Genomic DNA, 26904 nt, shown 5'->3' with positions numbered 1-26904 from the left:
TGAAATCACTCCTTCGTTTTAAATGCGTTTCCAGATCTTTCTATTCGATCATTAACAGCAAAGCTTTTATCAATTCTCATCTCCAAACATCTTCCCGGAGGAGAATTAATCGCAAGCTTATTTGCAGATTTATGCCTAATCTCACACAAATTAAATCTTTAGATATCAACAATGGCTCTCTAGAAGATATTCTTCTTAGTTTTGACTTACCAGACTCATGCTTCTTGTTTCATGGTTGCTGCAATGGTTTGATTCTCTTCAAACCATCTGAATTTAATTTTTCTGTATGGAATCCATCAACCAGAAACTACAGGGAACTTCCTGCATTCCCAAAGTTTGATCATTACATAACCTGCAATTCCGGTTTTGGTTATGACTCTACTTCAGATGATTACAAGGCTATACTTGTACGCATTATCCGCCCTTATCCCGAGGTTTGGATTTTCGAGTTGAGATCAAGTTATTGGAGAAAGACGACTCAGGATTTTCCTTACATTGAATACATCGATATTCAAAAATCTAAAGACGGAAATTGTTTTGTAGACGGTTGTGTGTATTTTTTATGCTATGGAGCACGGAGGGAATCCCATATAATTACAGCATTTGATGTCGCTGAAGAGACGTTCTCTATAGTAACTGAACCTATTTACGAAAACCGAGGAAAATATATGTTGTTGAGGGAATTTGAAGGGTCTTTTTCTATCACTGTTCAACTTGAAAATAAGGTTGATTTATATGTTAGGAAGAAGGAAGGTGTCGGGTTTACTTGGACTAAATTATTTACTGTTATATTTGCAGCTATAGAATATTTTTGTCCTAGAACTCTAGGATATTCAAAGGAAGAAGATAATAAGGTTCTTCTTTTCAGTTCCGGGATAATATATTCATATGATCTTATAGAAAGAAGCCTTGGAAGGATTGAAACAAATCTTTTAAACAACCATGGTGTATTAGATTTGGTTAATTCTATTTTTTGCGTCGAAAGTCTTGTGTCGGTATAAGAAGAATGCAACAAGTTTAGAAGCAAGAAAGAAGATTTCCCAGAGAGGTAATTTATTTATTTTTTCATTATTCTGATTTATTTCCAAATTTTAAGAAAAGAAGAACAGATATTCTGTGATTATAGCTTTGTTTCATAACTGACTTGCTGATAATTTTTCATGTACAGATGCTATGGTTTTTTGCTGATGATATTCAAGGAACAAGATTCAAATTTGTTGATTTCCCTATGTATTTTTTTTTTTACTTTCCAAACAATATTTATTTTATCTCTATTTTGATTTGAATGTTTTACTGCTATATCAGATATTCTGAACAAGTTTATTGATAAAACTTAAGCAGTTTCGTTTATTTCGGAAGATTATTTGTAATTGTGATGCTAAATGTTTTAGACAATTATTTTTGTTATGATTTACTTATATGTGCCTGATTTAATTGTTGGCATTTTAGTACATTATCCGCAACTATTTTGGTAAAAGAATACATATTATAGACACAATTGATTTTGGATTAATTAACGTCCAATACCGGAGGTAGGAGTAAAATTAATATCTATTAGAAACGTTAAGGGTAAAAATTTATCATTTCGTACGTTAGGGGTAGATCTAAATTTCTCTACGAAAATTTGTACCTTATCCTATAATAGAATGTTAAAACGTTGGGAGAGAGATGTGTTATATGGTTTACGATACTTTATGGCTAAGTTTTGGCAAGATATCTTAGATTGGATTTCCACTAAATAATATATGTGTAAGAAAAATTTAATTGTCTTAAGTTCTCGTCAAAATTATCTCAATAAGAATATATATTGTGTATTTTTATTAAGATAATTTTGATGATAGAATGAAACTGAGTAAGACCAAGTATAAAGAGACATCACCTTGTGAGGACATTAAAAAAAGAGGACACTTCTTATTGTATAGAGGGTTCATATTTTTTTGAAAAGGGGTTCATAAGCTAGTTGGTTCATCGGTTCATCCAAATCTGCTTTTTATAGGTTGGATTTTGACATGTATATTTAAAAATTGGTTCAGATTGGCTTGGCCCAAATTCACAGCATATAGAATATGTTGGGTTTTGAGTTCGTCTCAAAAGCCTGGCTGCAATCCGGGTGGCCTGTCCGCCCGCCCTTATATTACGTATATTTTAAATATATATTTATTACCTTATATTACTTTGATAAAAAGAATGAATTATGTAACATTTTTTTTTGAGTTTTATTTAATAATTAACTAAATTTTAAGATTTGGAAACATTTTTTTTTTATTTTCGTTGGTATTTATTTTAGTTTATAATTAGGGCAAAGTACGAAAAAAATGCTTGTGGTTTACCTTATTTACAAATAGAGGTCCGTGGTTTAAAAGTTTGCAAATAGAGGTATGTGGTATGCTTTTTTTACAAAACAAGGTATATAAAATGAAACGTTTAAGTAATCGATGACAATAAGAGCATTTTTTAATGTTGTAAAAAAAAAAGAGCATTTTTTATTTATTTTTTTCAATTACATTTATATATTAATAAAACACAGAACCCAAAATCAAATTGCAACTGTGTAAAATGAACTTAAATATCAATTTAATTCATAAACTGTCAGATTAGTAAAAAACGTAAAATTCCACCATACTATTTATTGTTTCGATTTTGAAAGTTGTTTTTTCAGGGGTTACGTTTTGTTGATATGTAAGAAAGAACCATGGTTTATTAGATTTGGTTAATTCTATTTTTTGCGTCGAAAGTCTTGTGCCGGTAGGCCCTTAAATTTATTTATTTATTGCAACAAGTTTAGAAGTAAGAAAGAAGATTTTCCAGAGAGGTAATTTATTTATTTTTTCATTATTCTCATTTATTTCCAAATTTTAAGAAAAGAAGAACAAATATTATGTGACTATAGCTTTGTTTCATAACTGACTTACTGATGATTTTTCATGTGCAGATGCTATGATTTTTTGCTGATGATATTCAAGGAAGAAGATTCAAATTTGTTGATTTCCCTATGTTTTGTTTTTTTTTTTTTTTTTTACTTTCCAAACAATATTTATTTTATCTCTATTTTGATTTGAATGTTATTTTACTAAATCAGATATTCTGATAAAACTTAAGTAGTTTCGTTTATTTCGGGAGATTATTTGTAATTGTGATGCTAAATGTTTTAGATAATTATTTTTGTTATGATTTACTTATATGTGCCTGATTTAATTGTTGGCATTTTAGTACATTATCCGCAACTATTTTGGTAAAAGAATACATATTATAGACACAAATGATTTTGGATTAATTAACGTCCAATACCGGAGGTAGGAGTAAAATTAATATCTATTAGAAACGTTAAGGGTAAAAATTTATCCTTTCGTACGTTAGGGGTAGATCTAAATTTCTCTACGAAAATTTGTACCTTATCCTATAATAGAATGTTAAAACGTTGGGAGAGAGATGTGTTATATAGTTTACGATACTTTATGGCTAAGTTTTGGCAAGATATCTTAGATTGGATTTCCACTAAATAATATATGTGTAAGAAAAATTTAATTGTCTTAAGTTCTCGTCAAAATTATCTCAATAAGAATATATATTGTGTATTTTTATTAAGATAATTTTGATGATAGAATGAAAAGTAAGACCAAGTATAAAGAGACATCACCTTGTGAGGGTATTAAAAAAAGAGGACACTTCTTATTGTATAAAGGGTTCATATTTTTTAAAAAAGGGTTCATGAGCTAGTTGGTTCGTCGGTCTATCCAAATCTGCTTTTCATAGGTTGGATTTTGATATATATATTTAAAAATTGGTTCGGATTGGCTTGGCCCAAATTCACCGCATATAGAATATGTTGGGTTTTGAATTCGTCTCAAAAGCCTGGCTGCAATCGGAGCGGCCCACCCGCCCTTATATTACATATATTTTAAATATGTATTTATTACCTTATATTACTTTGATAAAAAAAATTAATTATGTAACATTTTTTTTTTTGAGTTTTATTTAGTAATTAACTAAATTTTAAGATTTGGAAACATTTTTTTTTTTGTAGGGATTTGGAAACATTTTTTTCGTTGGTATTTATTTTAGTTGTAATTAGTGAATTTTTTTAGGGCAAAGTAAAAAAATTAATTATGTAACATTTTTTTTTTTGAGTTTTATTTAGTAATTAACTAAATTTTAAGATTTCTTCAAAAAAAAAAAAAAAACTAAATTTCAAATTTATGTCATACTTGTAATTAGTGAATTTTTTTAGGGCAAAGTAAAAAAATTGCATGTGTTTTGCGCTATTTGCAAATTGAGTCATGTGGTTTAAAATTTTGTAAATAAAGATACGTGATATTTTTTTTTTTACAAAAAAAATGTATTTGAAATTATACAGTTAAATTTTGATGACAATGAAGAACATTTTTATTTTAAATTACATTTACATATTGATAAAACACAGACTCCAAAATCAAATTCAAAATGTATAAAATAAACTAAAATATCAATTTAGTTCATAAACTGCCAAATTAATAAAAAAAAATACAAAATATTCATATGATTTATTGTTTCGATTTAGGGAGTGTGTTTTTGGAGGATTGTATATTATCGATATGTAAGAATAATCTTTTTTTAAGATAAAAATGTTCTTGATTGTAATCAGAACTTAACAGTGTAATTTAAAATACTTTGTTTTGTAGATAGAATATACACATACGAAACTTTTTAAACTACAAATCTCTGTTTATAAATTTGACAAATCACATGCACATGTATTTTTTTTTTACTTTTTTTTATATGCATTGCTATTTATTTTTAATTTAATACATATGACAGAATAATATATTGTTTCTATTTTGGGATCTTATTTTAATTTGTACCGAAAAAAAATTAACTTAGTGTTTGGTTTACCTATTTCTATTTTTTTTCATTGTTATTGTTAGCTATTTATTGATCGGCGGTAGATATTAGTTAATTTTTCAGTTAAAAACAGTTGTTTCAAAATTCTACTTTTTTTTTTTTTTTTTTATCTAATATTTAGAATTAAGTAAAAGGCAATTTCGAAAAAGGAAACAGATGGACTTGTTTAGCCTTTTTACACATTTTTTAATTAGAAAATATCAACAGATTTATGTCCTCTTGTTGTGTTTTTTATTCAACGCAATAGTTCATGGAATTTGAACAAATTTTGCCAGCTTTCTGGAGAACTAATATTTGTAGTTTTACTTAACTTTAACGTAGTAAAATATTAACGACATCGAGAAAGAACGTATATATGCATATGGAGTAATAGTTATAATCATGTTCTTTAATATCAAAAGAATAAATTAGAATATCAAAATAATAAATTCATAATAGAAAAACATCAAGACCCTGTTTGTTTGGGAGAAAATATTCTGCAAGAAAATATTTTTCCAATTTTCCAATGTTTGTTTGGGCATGAAAATAAGTTAAAGGAAAATAAGTAGCAAGTCAATGGAAAATGAAGGAAGAAATAAGGGAAAATGTTTTACCATTTTTAAAAGGGTAAAACATTTTCCCCAAAACATACGTGTTTAGAGAAAAATTGAGAAAACGTTAAAAAATGTAAAAATACAAAAATATGAAACTCGAAACAATAAAAAAAATGAATAACGTGAAAACGTTACAAAACACGAGAATATGAAAAAAAAACCCGCAAAAATATGAAAAGGTGAAAAAACGTGAAAACCAAAAAAACGAAAAAAAAACTGGAAAAAGCACAAAACATGAACAACACGAAAAAGTGAGAAAACACGAATTATACAAAAACGAAAAAAATACAAAAAACACGAAAAGGTGAAAAATACGAAAAACACGAAAACGCGAAAAATGATAAAAACACGAAAACGCGAAAAATACTAAAACACAAAAACGTGACAATAAGTGAAAAACGAGATAAACATGAAAAGACGAAAAAAGCAAACAAAACACGAAAACGTAAAAAACACAAAAACATGAAAAATACGAAAAACATTGAAAACGTGAATAACACGAAAAAGTAACAAACTGAGAAAAATAAAAAACGCGAAAAAAAAAACGTGAAAAAGGGAAAAACCGAAAAACCAAAAAACTAAACGTGAAAACACGAAAAAATAAAGAAAAAATGCAAAAAAAAACCACAATAACGTTAATAACACGAGAAAACGTACAAAAAATGCCAAAAATGTGAAAAAACGTTTTTCGTGTTTTTAACATTAATTTTTTTCACATTTTCATGATTTTTCACTTTTTTCCATGTTTTTCATGTTTTTAATATTTTTTTACTTTTCGTGATTTTCGCATTTTCCACTTTTGTGTTTTTAACAAATTTTCACGTTTTTTTGTGTGTTTTCACGTTTTTAGTGGTTGGAACATATTTTCTAGTGTTGTAGTCAAACACCGAAAAATATTTTCCAGTATTCTTACCAAACACAGAAAAATATTTTATTTTCCTGCACAATAACTAGTCTATCGAGGATTCCTCATCCCTATCCCCGAATAACATATGGGGAAAATTTGGCTATCATCCCCGCCCCGCGGAAAATCCCCATTCTCGTTTAATTTTTTAATTTCTTCACTTTTTTCAAGGCTTCTAAAGTTTTGATTATCCATGATCCTCATCCCCGCGAGAAATATCCCCATCCCTAGTGCTTGCATTTTTTTGATAGAAATTGGACGAGATAGAACTTGGGCAGGGTGAGCACCCATGGCCAAGAACTGACAAACCCGTAACATATTAATAAAAGAAAAAAAGTGAGTGTTTGAACAAGAGTGAGGAAGGAGAACAAACAAAAAGAAGGGGGGAGGAGAACAGATAGGAAAAGTCAAGAAAAACGCAAGTGTGAAATACTACAAATGTCATCATTAATAAACCTGTGGCAAAAAGCAAGAGCTGAAGGCCGCCAATTGATCACTGAGGAAGAGACTCCAAACTTTGCCAATGCATCAGCAACTCTATTTCCTTCCCTAAAGATATGCAAAAAGAGAATGTTCATCCTAGAGCAAATGCTGAGACAATGCAACCACTCTTGTCGAATACTCCAAGGAACATCCATGGAACGATGTCTAAGCAGATTAACTACGTATATTGAGTCTCACTCAATCCAAAGCTGATGTCAATTTTTCTCCAAAGCAAGTTCAATTGCGAAAATAACGGTTCTCAATTCAGCCATATAAGCAAAAGAATGAGGGGTAGAATTGCATTACTTATTAGCTTTTAACTTTTTGATTTTATAATTTCTACTCCTAATTGTATATGTTCCGTTTTAATTTTAAACCAACCTAATTAGAGTTCTTACTTACTCTATCTTAATTTATTTTTAGAATATATTTCTTTTTAAACCAACCAGATTATAACTCAATCTTTTTAGTTTATCTAAATCATACATATATTTTTTTGTTTATTTTTTTTATATTTAGGTATTTAGTTGAGGATCCGTTGGGGACATTCGGGATTGGGATGGGGATGGAGACGGGAATGGGATACTTATAACCATACCCGCCCCGTCCCCGACTGTGGGGACAAAATAAAAACCATCATCGCCCTATGGGGATCCCAAACGGGGATTTCCCGTCTCCAACGAGGATGGGGATCCCAAACTAATTGACACCCCTACCCAATCCCCATTTCCAAAGGGTTAGAATATGTAAATGGTGCGGGGCGGGGAATGCATTTTCCATCCCCGTCCCCGATTAGTCGGGGATTCCCCATCCCCATCCCCACGAGCTAAATTGGGACAAACTTATCCTCATCCTCGTCCCCACGGGGATTCTCATTCCCCGTTTACAGATGTTCCAAAAACGTTATCCACATTCATCATTCTCCCATTCTCCCATTCTCTATGGGGAATCACCATTTATGTGTAAAAAATCAGTAAAGACAAAAACGTTTAAGAAACAGTCGCTAATAATACCAAGTATTAACAAACATTCTTAAAATTTTCAAATAAAAAAAACTAAAAATTGAAAACAACCAACAACCTAATTAAAATGTACTTAAATCATCTAAAAAAACAATTATCACGGGGAATAATTGAGAATCCTCATCGGAGATTAATGGGGCGGGGACGGGGATCCTCGCGGGGCGAAGATACCTTGCCCCATCCCCATCACGGGAGACAAAATTAGCCCCATCCCCATCCCATGGGGATCCTTATCGGGGATTCCCCGTCCCCGTCAGGACGGATCACCGATGAGGACAGGGACCCCCGCCCAATTTGCATCCCTAAGGGTTAGAGATGGGAAGAAAAATTATCCTCATTCCCAGGGATAGGTTAGGGATGGTAATAGTTATCCTCAACCCACTACCATGATAGGGCGTTTGGTAGGAGGGACAAATGAGGTGGAATAGGGATAAATAAATCAAACTTTGCTTATCTCATGTTTGTTTTAGAGATGGAGTAAGGAGATAATAAAGGGATAAATGTCTTATCCCTCACATCTTATACCTAAGAGAGGGTGGTATATGAAGGTTGTTGGATAAGCTCCTATAATTTTAATATGATGAAAAAGTCTATCTTATCTCCCAAGTCAATGTTATCTAGTTTAAATAGGGTCAAAATAGTAAAATATATTATTTTATCTTTATTCTCATACAAGGGTAAATTACACCCATGACCACTGAAATTTACCCATTTTCACATTATGGCCACTGAACTTCATTTCTTCCCGGTATAGCCACTGAACTTTACACTTTTTAACACCGGTGGCCACTCAACGCCTCAAAACGACCGTTGACGGCTAAAAATAAAAAATTCAAAGCGTTAATAATATTCTAAGGAACTTTAATTCTTGAAAATTTTTGTTTTGAGGTCATTTAGGTGTTGTTTGGTTAGGAGAGAGAAAATGAATTTTTAAAGAGAGAAATCTCCAAAAAATGTGATTTTCGAAAATAAAAAAATGTAGTTTCATAGTAAATATCGTTCTGAACAACTTTAATTCTTGAATATTTTCATTTTGAGATCGTTAACGGTAATTTTGAGAAGTTAGTTAAAATTGAGTGGTCACCCGTGTTAAGAAGTGCAAAGTTCAGTGACCATACTGGGAAGATATGAAGTTCAGTGATCATGTGTGTAATTTACCCTCTCATCCAACATATCAAACATGGAATAATAATTCCTATCTATCATATTTTTATCATTATCCCAACTATCTGTCCTTGTATATCCTAACATTTATCTTATCCCTATCTCAATAAAAATATCAAACGCCTCCTTAGGATTATCCATGAGGATACTAAACATATATCTATTAAAATGTAATATTGATATAAAAAAATCTATTTCATATTATATATATTAAAAACTAATATAATTTGCAAAAATAAAAAAACTAATTCTAAAATAAAATTAGACTTACAACTTTCCTCTTTTTCAATTAAATTCTAAACAATTAAAACTTTTTAATTCCTAATCTCTTATTATAATAAAATTTCAATTCCGATTAGAGTTATGAAAATTCTAACTTCCTATTTAATTGAAACTTATAAATCAAAAAGTCATATTCTACAATTTTCACTTGATTTATTAGATTGGTCTGTTATTCTCTATTTTTCGTATAATAAGACAAGTTGATGTACTTTCCAACTCTGTTTTTTATTTGTTGGTTGTGTTTAATCATCATCAGATGTTACATAATTTTATGTTTATTTTTTTAAAATAAAATATATTAAGTAAATCATATATATTTAATATTAGTTTAGAAAAAATTTACAAAATGTGGCGGGTATATCTATGGGATCCCAATTACCCATTAATTGGTACGGGGATGGGGAAAAATTTATCCCCATTTTTTTCAACAGGACAGGGATGGGAAATCTCCATTACGAATAAGGATGCACTACAAAAAAAGGCTTTTAACGAGAAGAAAAATCCTCAATAAAAGTCTAAATATCCTCACTAAAGCGATTTTAGTGAGAATAATTACTCTCATGGCTATCCTCACTATAGGGGTTCGCTACTAAAAGTAATAACGAGAATGAAGTGTTATTCTTGCTATTACCATATTATGAGAATAATTGTATCTTCATTAAACTATTTTTAATGATAATCAAATCATCTCATAAAAGTATTTATAATGATTAAAAATCTTCTCATCAAAATTTTTATAGTGATAAAAAATCTTCTCGTTATACTGATATAATTTTCATTACAATTAATATTAATAATAAAAGTTATCCTCACTAAAGTGTTTATAATAATAAAAAAACATCCTTATTATTTAATAGTAGTTTCATCATAAAACTAATTAATAGTGTCAAAAAAATAATCTTATTATATCATGCTTAGTATCCTCGCTAGTAGTGTTTATAATGATTATATAATAGTATAATATCATAAATAAGCCACTAAAAGCTAACATATATTCAAAAGACTTTCAAAGTCAGTTTCATCAAAGACATAGACTATTTCTATAACTTTCATCTCTATAATGAAAATGGGATAATCTGTTCAAAAAATGCAAACTGTAGATTAATAATCTCCACCTTGAACATGTTCTTTTCCACCAAGATATAGAGACAATTCACTATTTGCTTTACAAAATAAGTTCACATGAAAGAACTTTCATCCATATGCGTGCAAAATGAGACAGTTTGACCAAAAGATACTGTCTATGTTGATAATCTTTAGCTTGAAAATCTTCTGCCAGTTAGCCTACAAAAGATAACAAATAGAATAATTAATACATTGTTAGATCAGACAGTGAACTAATTCTGACAGTTAACTAATTAAGTAAACCACACATGAGTTGTGAAAAACATTGATTCTGTATAATTTATAATTAATATATTACTTTTGTTTCTTCTTTGTGATAATTTTGTTACTCTGCATATCAACAGAGTTATTAGTTTACTAGTAAAAAACTGTAAAAAAGGTTATAATTTGTAAACTGACAGCAAAGTTTAGTTTTGTAAACATAATTTGTAAGCATGACAATGACTTTTAGCTGATAATTTATACTACTTGTATTATTTTTGTTCCAATGGATAGATTGATCAACCATAACAATTACCTTTGTGATGTCATGCTTATTTAAACCAATAAATAGATAGATCAACCATAACCATAATAAAACTGTTAAAAAAAAAAAGTAATTGTAGTGATCACACACCTTATGTATGATGGTCCATATTTGTAGGTGGCGATGCAACTGATGGTGAGTGGACAGCTTGGTATTTTTCCCCAAACCGGTCATTTAAGCAACTCATCCACTCTTTGCCAGGTTCCATTTTCTTAAATAACTACAAGAAAACAAGTAGGTTATACTGAACCTTATTTAAGAATTAATTAAACATGCAAACCCATTCTAATTAAAACAAGTGAACTGGTTATAACATAATTAGTTTACTAAATTCTAAAATCAGTAATTGCCAGTAAAATTACATAATTAGTTTACTGGTATATAAAAGGGCTATGACCACCAAAGATAATTTATACAACATGTAGTGGTATGAGGGCTATGACTGTATAGCCATCTCACATGGACTCTAGAAATATATAGATAAAGAAATATCTACTTTCTATTTCTCTATATCCTCTGTCAACGGATATAACATGTCCTGTAATGTAAGAGGGAGCACGTATGCAAAGCAATGCACAAGAGTTGAGTCTTTTATTGGTTCACCGACACGCTAAAGAGGAGTTCAAGAAACTACTTTGTTTAAGAACTCTTCGTACTGGCAAATGCAGGGAGACATACAGACATGAATAGGAACATGTTCTGAAACATCAACTAGGTGCAACCTTTGAGCACTTTAACTGATATGAGCAAAATTTTATAAAACACAACCCTAGAACCTACTCATGGCCCCGAAAATACTGTTGACTTTCAAGGCTATTCTCGTTGGATTACTGACCTATTATCCTAATAAATGTTGACACTTGATATGTAATTAAGAACCATCTGGTTCAAATTTGAACTTAAACATTGTCACCAAGTAAGTGTGGGTGTTTATTTGAGCTATTAACAATGGTGTTTACGGTTGACATATTTCAATAGCTCAGCCAGAGCATATTATTTCTAAAGTCAATGTGAAATAAGAATATCTAACCTGTTAGTAAGTTGCTCAAAACTATATAGAGCCAGAAATTCCAATTGTTCCTACAGTCATCAAAGCATCATCTGTAACATTAATAGACTCTAACTTCAAAACATTAAGAGAAGGGCATCCTTGGACAATCCAAAGAACACCGCTAGCTTGGATAATTTCTGAATCCAGTGAAAAAGTTTCAAGAGATTTGCAATAAGAAACCACTGCTTCCATCAACATATCAGTTATTTTTACGCATGTTGCAATACCAGGAACTATAACAGCAAGAACACATGGAAAGGGAGTAAATATTAAGCAAATGATGGGGCAAAAATAACACTAGATTTGGAGGCTCTTGATTATGTCAGAACAACAATTTCATAATATCTCATCATCATCCTAGAAGAAATTATGGTTATTTAGAATAGAATCTTCACATTTTGTTTAAATCCAAGGACAATAAGGAAGGGTATAGCCTTTTTGACCTGGTAATTTTTGAAGTTTCATCAATGGGTTAATTAAGCCCAAAACAAAGAAAGACATTATATCCAATAAAGAGTAAACTAAGTCTAAGTAGAGGCTTACATACAAGCCATATTATTTAGTTTTTAGTAGTAGTAAATACAATACCATATCAGCTAAAAAGTTTTTTATCTTTGAGGCATCAAGAACCAGCAATATTATGTCCAAAGACTTGGCAGCAACAATTGTTGAAACACCTTTCCACAGGATTTTGATTTGACAAAATTAATTAAGTGAAATTAAATATTCTATAACACATTAAGTTTAAATGCTTTGATTTATTGTTACTAATGTGTTTGTTCAATGTTGAGTTTATAATTGTTATAAGACATAAAGATCATAAGGCCCAAGCCCTATATGGAAGTCAAGGCCCAAGTCAAACAAGCCCAAGATCACTCAGCCCGCGTATCTCCAAAACACTGCCGTTGAAGTAATGAAACGCATGTTGAGCAAAGAAGGATCGAGAAGATCCACGTAGACAACTTCGGTATGAAGCTGCTGAGCTGTCTCGACAAAACGTACAAGACAGTCGCTGACCACAAGACAGCTTCCAGACAAAGTATTTCCTCTTCGAGTAAAGATCAGAAGACACAGCAAGCTGTCTGGTTGACGTTACCCAAAATGGAGGAACATACTGTCACACTGACCGAAGAACAGAAGATGCTGGAATCTGATTGGCTAAGAGAACTGCTGACAGACTGAGTGAAAACGACCTGTAGCCGTTTCCCTCCAACGGTTATTTCGAAATTCGAAATAACCAGAAGCTCTCACAGCTCTCTATAAATAGAGCATTCAGAATCCACATTCCATAGAGAACTTTGAGCAAAAGCCGTTACGCTGATCAAACGTGTACAAAAGTTCTCCATCAAAAGCAAAGCAAATTCTTACACTACAAGCTTATTCATTTGTGTAAAAGTCTAGAGTGATTGATTCTCAATCATCTAAGGTGTTCTAGCAATTGTTGTTTAGGACAAATCTTAATCATTTCTAGGAATAGAAAGGAGAGGCTGAGTACTCGGTTTTAAGTACTCAGCGGAGAGATTAGGATTGAGTAGAAGTATAAAGGAAGGTACTCTTGTCATACTCAATTGCTGATATTGTAAAAGGTTTGAGGCTCTACCTTTAAAGAGCTCAGTAGAGGATTTGAAATCTCGGAAGTGTTCCGGGGACAGGACGTAGGCTTAGAAGAAGCCGAACCTGGATAAATCTGCTGAGTGAAGTATTTCTAAACCTTAACTCCTTATCTATATTGCTTGCTTAAAACAAACTAAAACTGACCAAGTAAAAGAGGTCAAGCTGAGTTGTGCGCTGCCAACGAATTAAGTCAGGAATAGACTCTAAGTGCTATTTCCTGATCTAAGCAACGAAACTGACCTAGTCACTAGTTGACTAAGCCAGTGTCTTGTCGATTGATCAGCGCCGCTGTCATATAATCTTTTCTACAAGAAAAGAAATCTGCCCTAATTGTTTTAAAAGGTAAAATAGTTCATAACCCCCCTTGGAACTATACTTGCAACCTTACAAGGGACCAACAAGTGGTATCAGAGCTTAAAAGCTCATTACTAAAGGTCTAACAACCTTGAGTTGATCCATACCATGGGCGAAAATAGCACTCGGTTTCTCCCTGGAAACCAGACAACTCAGATATTACCTGAGGGGCTGTCCATTACCAGGCCTCCCCTATTCTTCGGGTCAAACTATACCTTTTGGAAGAATAGGATGAAGAACTTCATTCAAGCTACAAACATGAGTGCCTGGCTATCTATAGTCCAAGGCCCGTTTGTACCTGTGAAAGTTGTTGCTGGCCAGTCAGTTGTTAAAGCTGAGGTTGAATGGACAGAGGATGATCTTAAGAAGCTTCAAAACCATGCTTCGGCTATCAATATGCTTCACTGTGCGCTCGATGCTGCAGAATATAACAAAATCTCAGGTTGTGAGTCGGGACAAGAGATCTGGAAAAAGCTGGAAGTCACCTACGAGGGAACAAACAAAGTAAAAGAATCCAAGGTGAATCAGCAGATGAGACTGTACGAGCTGTTCGAGATAAACAATGATGAGGGCATTTCAGACATGAACGCAAGGTTCACCAACATCATTAATGAGCTCAAGAGACTTGGGAAAATCTTAACTGAGGAAGAACAAGTCAAAAAGATACTCAGGAGTCTTCCAAAAGACTGGCAAGCAAAGAAGACAGCAGTTGAGGAAGCTCAGGATTTAACCACCTACAAATATGACGAACTCATCGGTTCATTGCTGACCCATGAGATATCCATGAAAAACTTTGACGTGAAGGAAAAATCTGATGACAAGAAGCAGAAGTCACTTGTCATGAAGGCTGACTCCACTGACGGGAGTTCAACTGATGATGAGGAGATGGCTATGTTCACAAGAAAGATGAAGAGGCTGTTCAGGAAGAACGACAAATATTCTAAAAAGCCTTACAAAAAGTTTGATAAGTATAAGGCTGACTCAAGCGACAGCAAATACAGAAAGGACAGCTCAAAGCCCATTACATGCTTTGAGTGCCACCAAGATGGCCATATTAAGTCAAACTGCCCCACGCTGAGGAAAGAAAAGAAAAGTGGGAAGAAGGCAATGGTGGCTACTTGGAGTGACAGTGATGAATCTTCATCAACAGAAACTGAGGCCACCGAGTCAGCGAAGATATGCTTTATGGCTGACGAACTTGTTGAGCCATGCATTTCTGAGCATGCTGACCAATCTGATGAGTCAGATAACGAAGAGCAATCTAATGAGGTAATCTCACTCTCTCAACTCAGAAATGAAATGGGTAACGCCCTGAGTGATCTCTATACATTTGTTAAAAAGTGTAACATGAAGATTAAAGCACTCAGCCGGCGCTGTGATGAAGTAGAAGAGGTCAAACTAAGTGACCTCAGATACCTTCTTCAAGACAAATCAGTTTTGCATGAAAATATGAAAATTATTCATGAGTCTGTCTCTGAAGTCCAGTCAGTTTCAAAGAAACTGAGGAAGGATGTCACAACCATTCAGAACCAGTTAAAGGTTCCAAACAAAAACAATTTTCCGCTGAGAACTCAGTATCAAGGTACACAGTACCAAGGTACTCAGCAGAGACGAAATCCCCAGCGAAAAGTCCAATGTGACTTTTGTGGGAAGTTAGGACACACTACTAAAGTGTGCTGGCACGCTCAGCACTAGGGTGCTGACAAGTCAGTAAAAAATCCTAAACAGAAGGTCAGTTGTGACTTCTGTGGAAAGAATGGCCATACTATCAATGTATGTCGCCATAAAATAAAATATGATGCTATACCTGTTGCACCTAACAAGTCAGGACCCAAAAAGAATTGGGTACCTAAAAGTAACTAGTTACAATGCAGGTAAGCCTGAGATGTGCCGAGAAGTCAAAGATGTGGTATATTGACAGCGCATGCTCAAGGCATATGACGGGTGATGAAACTCAGTTCATCACGTTTGAACGTAAACGAGGAGGGAGTGTAAGTTTTGGAGACAACAAGAAGGGTAAGATAGTAGGCTCAGGAATCATCGGAGGTAACCCTACTATTGAATCTGTCTCCCTAGTCAGTGGACTCAAATATAACTTACTCAGCGTAGCTCAGCTATGTGACAATGGGAGAAAAGTTATATTTGATACTACTGGATGTAAAATATACGAGGGTAAAACTAATGAGTTAATTTTAACTGCCCCTCGGATAGATAATGTCTTTATGCTAGACTTAGAGAAAAAGTTTTCAAAAACTGTGTGCTTAGTAACAAAGGAAGAAAATTCCTGGCTATGGCACAGGAGACTTGGTCATGTAAGCATGGACCTCCTGGCCAAATTAGCAAGAAAGCAATTGGTTGAGGGTTACTACACAATCTTTTCATAGTAAAAACATGTCACGCTTGCCAAGCTGGAAAACAAACCAAACAATCTTTTCATAGTAAAAACATTGTCTCAACTAAACGTCCGTTAGAGTTACTACACTTGGATCTCTTTGGTCCAGTCCAGCCGCTGAGTCTGGGTGGAAGAAGGTTTTCCTTGGTTATTGTAGATGATTTCTCTCGGTACACATTGGTTATCCTACTGACCAATAAGGACAAGACCTTTGAGACATTTTCAAACTTGGTTAGAAAAATTGAAAATAAGAAAGACCTAAAATTAGCTCATATCCGTAGTGATAACGGTGGAGAATTCAAAAACCAAAAGTTTGTTGAATTCTGTGAAGCCAGCGGCATTGACCACAATTTATCTGCTCCTAGAACGCCTCAGCAAAATGGGGTTGTTGAAAGGAAGAACAGAACTCTGGTTGAGATTGCCAGGACAATGCTGGATGAGCATAGGCTTCCAAAGTATTTTTGGGGAGAAGCTGTTAACACAGTATGCTATATTCTGAATAGGGCTCTAGTTAGACCTATACTTAAGAAAACCCCTTATGAACTTTGGAAAGGACGAAAGCCCAACATTGGATACTTTCGTGCCTTTGGCTGTAGATGCTTTATTTTAAATACCAAAGATAGCTTAGCCAAATTTGATTCAAAAGCTGATGAGGCTATCTTTCTAGGCTACTCAACAAACAGCAAAGCATACAGAGTTTTTAATAAGAGAACTCAAGTATTAGAAGAATCTATACATGTGCAACTCGATGAAACTGACCCTGCAGGAAGATACCAGCCGCTGATAGAAGATGAACCAAACTCAGCACCTGCTGATCAAGAACCAGCTACTGAGTCCTTCACAAAACGGCTGACCAAGAGTAAGAGTGAACCTAAGATTACTTTCACTGACCAATCTACTTCTGCAGAGAATGTTGAAACACAGATAGAACAAGACATAAATCTACCCAAGGAGATAAGAGTCCCAAGAGGGCATTCAGAAAATGCAATTCTTGACTCAGCTGGAAATACGCTGATGACAAGAAATCAACTAAGGAAGTATCTCGACAATGTAGCTTTTGTCTCAGTACAGGAGCCGAAGAACTTTGCCGAAGCTGAGGATGACGAATTCTGGATGAATGCCATGCAAGAGGAACTCAATCAGTTCAGGAGGAATAATGTGTGGGAACTAGTGCCACATCCTAGGAGCCAAAAGACCATTGGAACGAGATGGGTCTTCAGGAACAAGCTGGATGAACAAGGAAACGTAGTCAGAAACAAGGCAAGACTTGTAGCTCAGGGCTACAGTCAGCAAGAAGGTATTGACTACGGTGAGACCTTTGCCCCAGTGGCAAGGCTAGAAGCAATTAGGATTTTATGTGCATATGCATCGTATATGAATTTTAAATTGTTTCAAATGGATGTTAAAAGTGCATTTCTTAATGGAGTAATAAATGAGGAGGTCTATGTCAATCAGCCTCCAGGGTTTGAGGATTCTAAGTTCCCAAACCACGTTTACAAACTCAAAAAGGCTCTGTATGGCCTCAAGCAAGCACCACGTGCTTGGTATGAGAGGCTGACCAAATTCTTACTGACTAGATATTATGTCAGGGGTCAAGCTGATACAACCTTATTCATTAAGAGAAAGGGTAAAGATACCCTGCTGGCACAAATATATGTAGATGACATTATATTTGGTGCTACTAATGAATCTATGTGCAAGGAATTTAGCAAACAAATGCAGACTGAATTCGAAATGTCAATGATGGGAGAACTCAACTTCTTCCTCGGACTTCAAATTAAACAAGGAAAGAATGGCATATTCATCAGTCAGGCTAAATATGCCAAGGAGATATTGAAGAAATATGAACTAGAACATTGTAAGCCAATATCCACTCCTATGGGCACTGACACTGTCCTCTGTGCTGATGAAAATGGTAAATCAGTAGACAGCAAGTTATACCGAGGTATGATTGGCTCTTTACTTTACTTAACAGCAAGTAGGCCAGACATTCAGTTCTCAGTATGTTATTGTGCTAGATATCAAGCTAACCCTAAGGAATCCCATTACATAGCTGTAAAAAGGATCCTTAGATATTTGCAAAGCTCAGTAAATGCAGGTTTGTGGTATCCAAATACTCATGACTTTACACTCATTGGATACACTGACGCTGACTATGGACGAGACAAGCTGGAAAGAAAAAGCACCTCTGGAGGATGCCATTTCCTAGGAAGCTGTCTTGTATGTTGGTTCAGCAAGAAGCAGGCGTCAGTAGCCCTGTCCACAACTGAAGCTGAGTACATTGCTGCTGGAAACTGTGTTGCTCAAGTCCTATGGATTAAGCAACAGCTTGAAGATTATGGTGTTCAAACAAAGACAATTAAAGTCAAATGCGACAACAAGAGTGCAATTGACCTCTCAAAGAACCCAATCCAGCACAGCAGGATGAAGCATGTCAGCATAAGGCATCACTTCATCAGAGATCATGTACTCAAGAAAGAAATTAAGCTGACTTATGTGCCAACAGATGAGCAGCTTGCTGATATCTTTACAAAACCTCTAGCACGAGAGCAATTTAGCATACTGAGAGAAGCCATTGGTATGTTTAATCCACTGTCTTAAATTCCTAAGTAAAAATGTGATATGATGCATGCTGAATGAATGTTAACATGCTGAGAATTTTAAAGAGTATCTGTCAAAATCACATGCCCAGAAATAAATGCACACTTGAGTGAGTTATCTCATGCCGAGTAACTAAACCTCTACAACTATCCGTTGAACAAAACTGACTACTTAGAATACAAAACGTTTATACCAACAAACGCTGAGTAAAGGTAATCATTTGCATTTAATGCAACCGCACGCGTAATGACACCTGTACTGCGCATGCGCCGAAAACGTCGCAAAGTGTCATAAATGTCAGATTTTCTGCCGATTGGACAACCCAAGGGCAAAACCGACTTAAATTCAAACGCAAACTTAAGTTAAAAATCTATAAATAGTAGGTATTTTCCCACTACCACTCTCCACGCATACTGAACTTTAGAAAGCTTCAGATTTTCCTTAAGCACTTAAGAGCCTCAGAACTTCAAAAATGTCCTTCAACAGAAGTACCTTCTCTCCAAACCTAAAATCCACTGATCAGGCTGGTCCTTCAACTAGCATGGTAAAAAGGATGATCAAAGTACACTCTTGGGCCAAGAGTCAAGAAGTACTAAGGAGCTGATACTTTTCTTCTGGCTTCGTCTCTTCTGAGAAACCATTCTGTGAATGGATAGAAAAGAACAAATGGAAAGGTCTCTTCTCTCTTTCCGGACAAACCTATCCCACGATAGTGAGAAAATTCTACTCCAACCTGCACGTTGATGCAGATGACTCCGACTACTTAGAGACCACAGTTAAAGGTCAAAAGATAGTGATCACTCCTGATTATCTAGCAACACTGCTGGAAATACCAAACACAGGAATACAGTTCAGGACAACAAAGGAGCTCATACCAAAAGCCATCGCAGAAAAGATGAAGGGGTTCTGTAAACCCAGAGACTACAAAGGAGAAGTACCCAGCACCTGCATGGGCAAAAATCAGAAGATGGTCCATTTCATGCTGACCAACTTCATCTTTCCTAAACTCAGCTCACCCTCATCCGCCTCCAACTTTGAACAATGTTTCATCTGGCATATGCTGACAGGCACTCCATTCAATCTTCCTGTCTTTTTGGTCGGAGCTTTTCAACGAAGTGGAAGGAAGCTTCGTTTGGGTTATCTCATCACAAAGATAATTCAGGACAAGAATATAGAGACTATAGGTGAAATAAGTTCCTCAGGAAATGTTATCACTACAGGAGTGCTGAATGGCCTATCACATAGTCAACCCTTGAAAGGATATGACGGAAATGGAAGCACTGAGAAGGAGGATATTATGGCTGACACTGAGCAACCCATTGGAGAAATGGAAAATCTAACAGATCTGGATGATGCTATAGCTCATGTTATGGCTGAAACTGCTCAAACTGAGTATACTTCTACTGTGCCATCTGAGATTGCTCAAGATGAGAAAAAGAAGAAAAAGGGAGCCTGCTCGAAGGATATTCGTACTGTCCCCAGAAAGGTACGGCTAATGGAAAGGAACAAAAAGAAAGCTGATCAGGACATAGCTGAGTCAGCTCAGAAGAAAATGAGAACAGAAGAAGAAACTGTCCCTGAGCCCAACATTACTCAAAAGGGTTCTCCACAAAAACAAGTCTCTGTTCCTCAAAGTGAGAAACAAGCCAAAACCCCTGCTAGTCCAAAAGAAGCTCAACTCCCACCTCAAAGCAACTCAGCACCTGAAGTCAACACACCCCGTAGTCCTGCTGCTACTCAAGGCACTCAGTGCGAGCCCACTCCTGCCAAATTTGCACACTTAGGTGCTACTGAATCAGGACGGCGTGTCATTGCCTCAGCTAACAATCTGCTTTAGGAACAAGCTCATCCTCCACCAAACCATGACCAGTCCTCTCATCCACCTGTAACTCACCAAATTCTGCGTGAAATCCATGACTTGATCAACCACTTCTCTTCGGCTCAGACGCAGCAACCAACACAAGCTCAGATGACCAAGATGACCGCACTCATGTTGACTATGGTCAATCACATGAATTCTTTGGAGGGTCAAATTCGTCTGCTGCAAGAACAAGCCAAGTCTCCTGCCCCTACCGTCAATTTGCCTACTGCTGATGCTGGCAAAACGGGGGAGAAAAGTGGCAACTAAGGAGAAGGAACTCTAAGTTAGAAACTAGAGAGTTAGAAGTTAGGAAGAGGAATTTTAATTTTATGCCTTGTCCTTATTCTCTTCTGTTTTACAAATTCAATATGCCTAACTTCTGTTACTTTTGGAATACTTGCATTACTATAAAATAGAATATTTGGACTTGTCTAATATAAACCATTGAACAAATAAATTACTCAGCGCTATGCTCTGTCACTATACATTACTTCCGCTGAATACTGAGTAAAATAGTTGTCCCATAAGCTGACCTATACCTGAAAACTGATCTTAGACTTATTCAATTAAACCTTAGAATGTTTAGAATAAAACTAAGTCAGTAGCTCAGCCCTTACGGGGGAGTTCACTTAATTAAAAAGGTCAACTATCATGGAGGAGCTCAAAGCTGAGTTCCTTGCTGATTAGTTTTGCCAACATCAAAATGAGGGAGTTTGTTGAAACACCTTTCCACAGGATTTTGATTTGACAAAATTAATTAAGTGAAATTAAATATTCTATAACACATTAAGTTTAAATGCTTTGATTTATTGTTACTAATGTGTTTGTTCAATGTTGAGTTTATAATTGTTATAAGACATAAAGATCATAAGGCCCAAGCCCTATATGGAAGTCAAGGCCCAAGTCAAACAAGCCCAAGATCACTCAGCCCGCGTATCTCCAAAACACTACCGTTGAAGTAATGAAACGCATGCTGAGCAAAGAAGGATCGAAAAGATCCACGTAGACAACTTCGGTATGAAGCTGCTGAGCTGTCTCGACAAAACGTACAAGACAGCCGCTGACCACAAGACAGCTTCCAGACAAAGTATTTCCTCTTCGAGTAAAGATCAGAAGACACAGCAAGCTGTCTGGTTGACGTTACCCAAAATGGAGGAACATACTGTCACACTGACCGAAGAACAGAAGATGCTGGAATCTGATTGGCTAAGAGAACTGCTGACAGACTGAGTGAAAACGACCTGTAGCCGTTTCCCTCCAACGGTTATTTCGAAATTCGAAATAACCAGAAGCTCTCACAGCTCTCTATAAATAGAGCATTCAGAATCCACATTCCATAGAGAACTTTGAGCAAAATCCGTTACGCTGATCAAACGTGTACAAAAGTTCTCCATCAAAAGCAAAGCAAATTATTACACTACAAGCTTATTCATTTGTGTAAAAGTCTAGAGTGATTGATTCTCAATCATCTAAAGTGTTCTAGCAATTGTTGTTTAGGACAAATCTTAATCATTTCTAGGAATAGAAAGGAGAGGCTGAGTATTCGGTTTTAAGTACTCAGCGGAGAGATTATGATTGAGTAGAAGTATAGAGGAAGGTACTCTTGTCATACTCAATTGCTGATATTGTAAAAGGTTTGAGGCTCTACCTTTAAAGAGCTCAGTAGAGGATTTGAAATCTCGGAAGTGTTCCGGGGATAGGACGTAGGCTTAGATGAAGCCGAACCTGGATAAATCTGCTGAGTGAAGTATTTCTAAACCTTAACTCCTTATCTATATTGCTTGCTTAAAACAAACTAAAACTGACCAAGTAAAAGAGGTCAAGCTGAGTTGTGCGCTGCCAACGAATTAAGTCAGGAATAGACTCTAAGTGCTATTTCCTGATCTAAGCAACGAAACTGACCTAGTCACTAGTTGACTAAGCCAGTGTCTTGTCGATTGATCAGCGCCGCTGTCATATAATCTTTTCTAAAAGAAAAGAAATCTGCCCTAATCGTTTTAAAAGGTAAAATAGTTCCTAACCCCCCCCCCTTGGAACTATACTTACAACCTTACAAGGGACCAACAACAATAACCTGAAACGGAAAGGCACGTTGATTCTACAATGACAAACAGCTAATTGGGCAAGAGGATATTCAGTTCAACAATTACTTATGAGATGAGAAGATTTATGCATGTTGTACCTGCCTCCCATGTCCCTTGCCTTCTGAAGCAGCTTTAATTATTCCAAGTAGCTGAATTTTGACATAACCTTTTCCTACGAGAATAAGAAGAAAACAGAAAATGCTAGCATAATCAGTTCTGAACATAGACTGTACAATGGTGTGTGATATGTGCAATTTGTCATATCAACCTCATTTCCTCATAATTGGAATTGATATGCGCAATTCGTCATAGCCATAGTTATTAAAGGCGCATGGCGCACTAAGGCGCAAGGGGTCCTGGAGCCTTGGCGCATGGCGCACGGCGATGGCGCGCGCCATAGCGAGACAAGGCGCACTTACAAAAATAAAAATTATAAAACTATAAAACTAACATAAAAATGCAATGAATACTAAATCATGAAAATATCTTAAGCATAAATAAATTTAAAATGCAAAATAAACCCCATATTAGCAAACTTTAAAGTTGAATACTAATTCCTAAGTTCTACTCCTAATCAAAACTCTCCAAATCCATCACTCCTCATCATCACTATCACACTCCTCATCTAAAGCATCATCATCAAACTGATCCTCTTCATCCTCATCAACAAACTCAGTTTCTTCTTCCTCCTCATCTCGAACAACTACATGGGCTTTTCCCTCGACCCTTGGAAGATGATACTTTAGCCTTTTTTCCTACTCTTCTAGTGTTATATGCAATCTCTTCAACTCCAGCAGCCTTACCAACTAAACCCCATGTTAGAGTATCATTTTCAAACACGAGTTCATCTTCAACTCTTCAAATGACTCTGTCTCTTCGTCTTCTAATTAGTTTAAAACATATAATTTCTCTCCTCTTTAATACTTTTTGTTAATAGAACATGTGCTCCATCCTAGATATATGAAAAAACTTCTCATAACTGCCTCTAACTGCCAAGGCGCGCTTTGGTGCGCCTTTGGCAATTGCATTTGGCGCAAAATGGCGCACCAGGCGAGCGCCATGGCAATTGCGCCTTGCCATGGGGCTGCCATGGCGCTAAGGCCTGCGCCTGGTGCGCCATGCGCCATAGGCGCGCCTCAGGCGCGCCTTTAATAACTATGGTCATAGCAACCTCAACTGTACTAGTCTAAAAATATCATTATATGAACCTCATTTCCTCATAATGGTATGTGATATGTGCAATTTGTCATAGAAACCTCAGTTGTAACAAGACAACTTCTTTAAAGACATACAAACTTCTTCAAAGGAACTACAACTGACAAATCTTGTGACTTACTTAGTAGGCGATCTGCATATTCCATCTTCAAAATCTGCAACTACTGTTACCAACTTTATGGGTACTCTCAACCTCCTTGGCCTCCTTGGAGGTTTCTTGGCAGATGCTAAACTTGGTTGCTATTTCACAATTGCAATTTTTGCATATGTAACTGCTTTGGTAAGCTCTCATCTTATACTAGCACTAGCTAGAGACCTCCGGTGTGTGATGACTACTGGAAACAACATCATCAGTGTATCAAGGAAAACGGTAAAAAAGATAGACTGACAGACTACAAAAAGGATGTTACGACATTAAAAAATGTAAAAAAATTGATAAGGAGATATGGTAAAAAGAGAGATAAACCTTAAAAGAGACAGATGTAGAAGTATGTTAACATGTTGTGGACTGGTATACCAGTCTAGAACTTATTACAAGTTCTGTAACAGAGCAGGGCAGAACAGGGCATGTTCTGTTTCAGAACTGCTCCACGTCTGTAACAGGATAAGCCTTGTTCCTGTTACAGAACTGGTCCGGTTCTGTAAACAGAATTGGTCCTATTTTAACATGATAGAGCATTTGGTAAAACTTGCAAAGTCAACTAATATGTCAAGTAATCCTTAAGCATTTTAAATTATTTTTTGGAAAAATAAGAATGCAAACTAAGAATCAGATAATGGCCTAAAGTACTTAGCACAAAACTTACCATTGATATCGTCTACACTAATGAATGAAGGGTACAGCAGCACAACCGCTTGGATGAACTCGCATTTTGCTAGTTGAACCACTATCTTGGCTGTGAATAATCAGAATGCATTAATTAAAACCAAAGAAATTATGATTCATGATGATTTATAACTAATATGTAAAGTTAATTTTCGTGTAAGCAAATTAAATTGACTTTCATGAAACAAATAACTATAATAATAAGAAATTGAAAATGGTACCTACTTGATTTGTGTAAGAAAGCTTGGCATTGATAGAATTAGGAGGAATGTAATTGAAAAGGGACAACTATAACATGTTTTACACTAGTCATTGGACTGCCATTGGCTTTCACTTTGACAATATTTTAATACCCAAAAAGAAGAGTGGGCATGATATTAGTATTAGAATAGCTGGAATTCCTAAACCTATAGCCCACTAAGATTGGTGTGTACATACACAATTAATGTTAAAGATACCATTTGGGCAATGTGAAGGTGAAGAAGTAACAATTGGGGTAAATTCACATCTCAGCAGATTGGTTCCAAGAATTTGGCTTAATTAGAGAACACATATTTAAAATATGCCATATTGACAGTAATATCAAAGAAATTGGAAATCATACACAAATGGTAGCCACACATTAGCCAATCCAGCTGATAAGGAGAACTAGTAGTTCCAACCGCAAGTACCTTGATTCAAAACCAAAGGCTCTTTAATTTCTTTTCCGCTCCTTGTTTAATTTCTTTTTCAGTCAATTGCATCCCTGTACTCTACATGATGTCAGGCATTTAAAACCAAGTGGCAAATATTTAGAAGGTATAAAGCTCAATTTGCATCCTAAACTACAGGTGAGAAATCAATTGGATCCCTGTATTCTACATGATATTGTTAACTTCTTCTCCAAATCTATATATTGGCTTCCATCATCATAATTCATGAAAGAATAATCATATCACACTCAATAAATCAAACAACTACAACTGACTTACCACCTATAGAACTAAGAGCTTATCCAGCTTCATGCCTAACCATAGGATGCTCATTTACATCTCTAAGAATTCTGCTAAATGTAGGGGAAACAACTTTATTCTGCAATTTGCCCAAAACATAAGCTGCCTCAAAATTGTAACCAAATGCAAACATAAACATTAAAAAAATCTGAAAATTAAACCATAAACAATAAAAACCAAGTCAAACAAGTAATAACCATATCTGAAATAATTAGAATATTGGTCATCATTTTGTCTACAACATTAAACAACTTAGAAAACTTGGAATGAATTCATTGATGGAAAATGACCTAATCTAAAATAAAATTGGGCAAGAGAGAAATTTAGCACACCTCACGCAGCAAAGAACTGTTTGCACCCAAAGAATCAATAATAGCTAAAACAACTTCATCTCCACCATTATTTGTAAGTGAAAAAAAGCAGTATAGGTTCATACCCGTAGTTAGGTTTTAGAGTCGCAGAAGTGCAGGAAGCGATTAGGTCACATACTTTCAGGTCGTGTGAGGGTGAGGCCGTGAATTTCAATTTGAAATTGAGATTGAGGAATGAGATTTTATCTGAAAGTCGGGGATGTGTGAAAATGGGTTGCGGCAGGAATAAGGAGTGTGGAATGAAATTAGGGATAGGGGTTGATGAATGAAATTTAGGTGGTGGGAAATAGGGTTTTCTAAAATTTGGGGCAAATTTTTGGGCGGCAACCTCAATTTTTACCAGGAGCCGAAATATTTGGGGCAAAGTTTGGGCGGTAACTCAATTTAGTAAATTATTTGTAAGGATTTAATGAGAATAAACTATCTTATTAATATTATATAGTAAAATAATGAGAAATGAAATTTAATAAATTTAGAAAAAATAGGTATCAATGAGAATAAAATAAAATAAAAATTAATAAATAAATTATTTTATTATTAATATTAAAGTATATAAATTATTCTCA

At 35.0% G+C, this 26904-nt stretch overlaps 1 protein-coding gene across 26 annotated transcripts; it reads right to left on the bottom strand.

Moving 5' to 3' along the window:
- Positions 1–10219: 10219 nt before the first annotated feature.
- Positions 10220–26671, bottom strand: LOC136226320 (uncharacterized). Of its 26 annotated transcripts, XR_010687688.1 has the most exons (9): positions 26300–26664; positions 25947–26046; positions 25647–25727; positions 24956–25045; positions 24271–24484; positions 23033–23106; positions 12008–12057; positions 11068–11197; positions 10222–10610 (listed from the first exon to the last, which is right to left on the bottom strand). XR_010687688.1 is itself a non-coding variant. In XM_066014738.1 (8 exons), the coding sequence occupies exons 3-7, from the start codon at positions 25596–25598 to the stop codon at positions 11161–11163; spliced, it is 270 nt and encodes an 89-aa protein (XP_065870810.1). In that variant the 5' UTR covers positions 25599–25727; positions 25947–26046; positions 26300–26671; the 3' UTR covers positions 10220–10610; positions 11068–11160. The 26 variants fall into 26 exon arrangements, 21 of the variants coding, with proteins under 21 accessions (XP_065870810.1, XP_065870802.1, XP_065870800.1 ...); XM_066014738.1 differs by lacking the exon at positions 24271–24484 and having other exon boundaries at positions 10220–10610; positions 25580–25727; positions 26300–26671; XM_066014740.1 differs by lacking the exon at positions 12008–12057 and having other exon boundaries at positions 10225–10610; positions 25580–25727; positions 26300–26642.
- Positions 26672–26904: the final 233 nt, after the last annotated feature.

This window comes from Euphorbia lathyris, chromosome 4 (genome assembly GCF_963576675.1).
Source record: "Euphorbia lathyris chromosome 4, ddEupLath1.1, whole genome shotgun sequence".
Lineage (NCBI taxonomy): Eukaryota > Viridiplantae > Streptophyta > Magnoliopsida > Malpighiales > Euphorbiaceae > Euphorbia > Euphorbia lathyris.
The sequence above is the reverse complement of the archived record's forward strand: the minus strand, read 5'-3'. Positions and strand labels throughout refer to the sequence as shown.